This window comes from Galeopterus variegatus, unplaced genomic scaffold (genome assembly GCF_000696425.1).
Source record: "Galeopterus variegatus unplaced genomic scaffold, G_variegatus-3.0.2 Scaffold14560, whole genome shotgun sequence".
Taxonomy (NCBI): Eukaryota; Metazoa; Chordata; class Mammalia; order Dermoptera; family Cynocephalidae; genus Galeopterus; species Galeopterus variegatus.
In genome coordinates, this window is record NW_007740671.1 from 25,179 (window position 1) to 26,269 (window position 1,091).

General features: G+C 42.4%; 1 protein-coding gene across 1 annotated transcript in view; it reads right to left on the reverse strand.

Moving 5' to 3' along the window:
* LOC103582001 (mitogen-activated protein kinase kinase kinase kinase 4-like) overlaps positions 1-1,091 on the reverse strand; it is a gene marked incomplete at its 3' end in the record, with an annotated part of 22,420 nt that overhangs the window by 8,042 nt on the left and 13,287 nt on the right. The window contains exons 4-5 of the mRNA XM_008563692.1: positions 582-752; positions 1-87 (exon numbers count right to left, since the gene is read on the reverse strand). Of these exons, the coding sequence (XP_008561914.1) occupies positions 1-87; positions 582-752 (258 nt within the window). The remainder of the gene's footprint in view (positions 88-581; positions 753-1,091) is intronic.

The window sequence follows — 1,091 nt, forward strand, 5'->3', positions numbered from 1 at the left end:
CCCCTCATCTTCATAGCACACCAGAAGCTCCATCCCATCCGTGTTGGGGAGGATGATGTCCACATGGGGTTTGATGCTACATTGGATCTAGAGAAGAGGAACAAAGTGCAGAAAAACATGTTTGTGGCTATTTCCAGCCCTGTGAAAGTGCTCAATAAGATTGTCTTGGTGAATGCACCCGTACCATATCCCTGACAATAAATACAGCAATTAGATAATGTTTTGGAACAGCCATATGATCTACCTTTATACTCTACTGACTCATTTTCTGAAGCCCCTGAAACATATCTGGACAGTGGGCTCCGTTTGAGAATCACTCCCACCCCAAGGGTGTTCTGGCCTGCCAGCAACTGCCCAAAATCCATCCCATGTTAGTCAAAGCAGGGTCTAAGAGGTTCTCAGGAGGGCTTCACAGAGCAGGGAGAGTGGATTTCCACTGGTCTCAGAGNTGAAAATGACACATCATTTAAAGACTCACCCCCACACCAAGGGGAAATGAAGAATCAATCCCTGCTTATGTTAGTTCACTAAGCAGAGTAAAGAAAAAAGTCCAAACAAAATGAAGCCAGTCAATCAACCACAGGGTGTGGGTTCTTTCTTATGTGTGTTGATAGATAAATGTCATATACTGATCCTGAATCTACATCAACAGCATGAAATCCAGCACAGGATCCATAGATCACTTTCAACCTCTGGCCTTCCTCCACAGTGAGATCCACCAGTAATGGCTTATGTACCAATTCTCCAAACGACTACGAAGAAGTCACCAAGAAAAAAGCACCATGATGAAGCTGAACTTATTCCTAACAGATCAAACTAGACAAGCTAGACTCAAGTTACTCAGCTGTTCAATTACTGAGCCACACTGCCAACAACCAGAAGGCAAAAGATATTCTATAAAATTAGTCTTTATTATGCTTTTGACTGTTAATTAGCACCCGGAAGACACTCCTCCCAGAAGTTATGTCCCAAATCTGCCCTGTCCAGCAGCCTAAGAACTCTGCTCTGTCGCTTATTATCTTATTGTACATCTTGATCAGAAAAACATATAAAATAAAATAACTGGACTTTCTACAGCATACTATTCAACT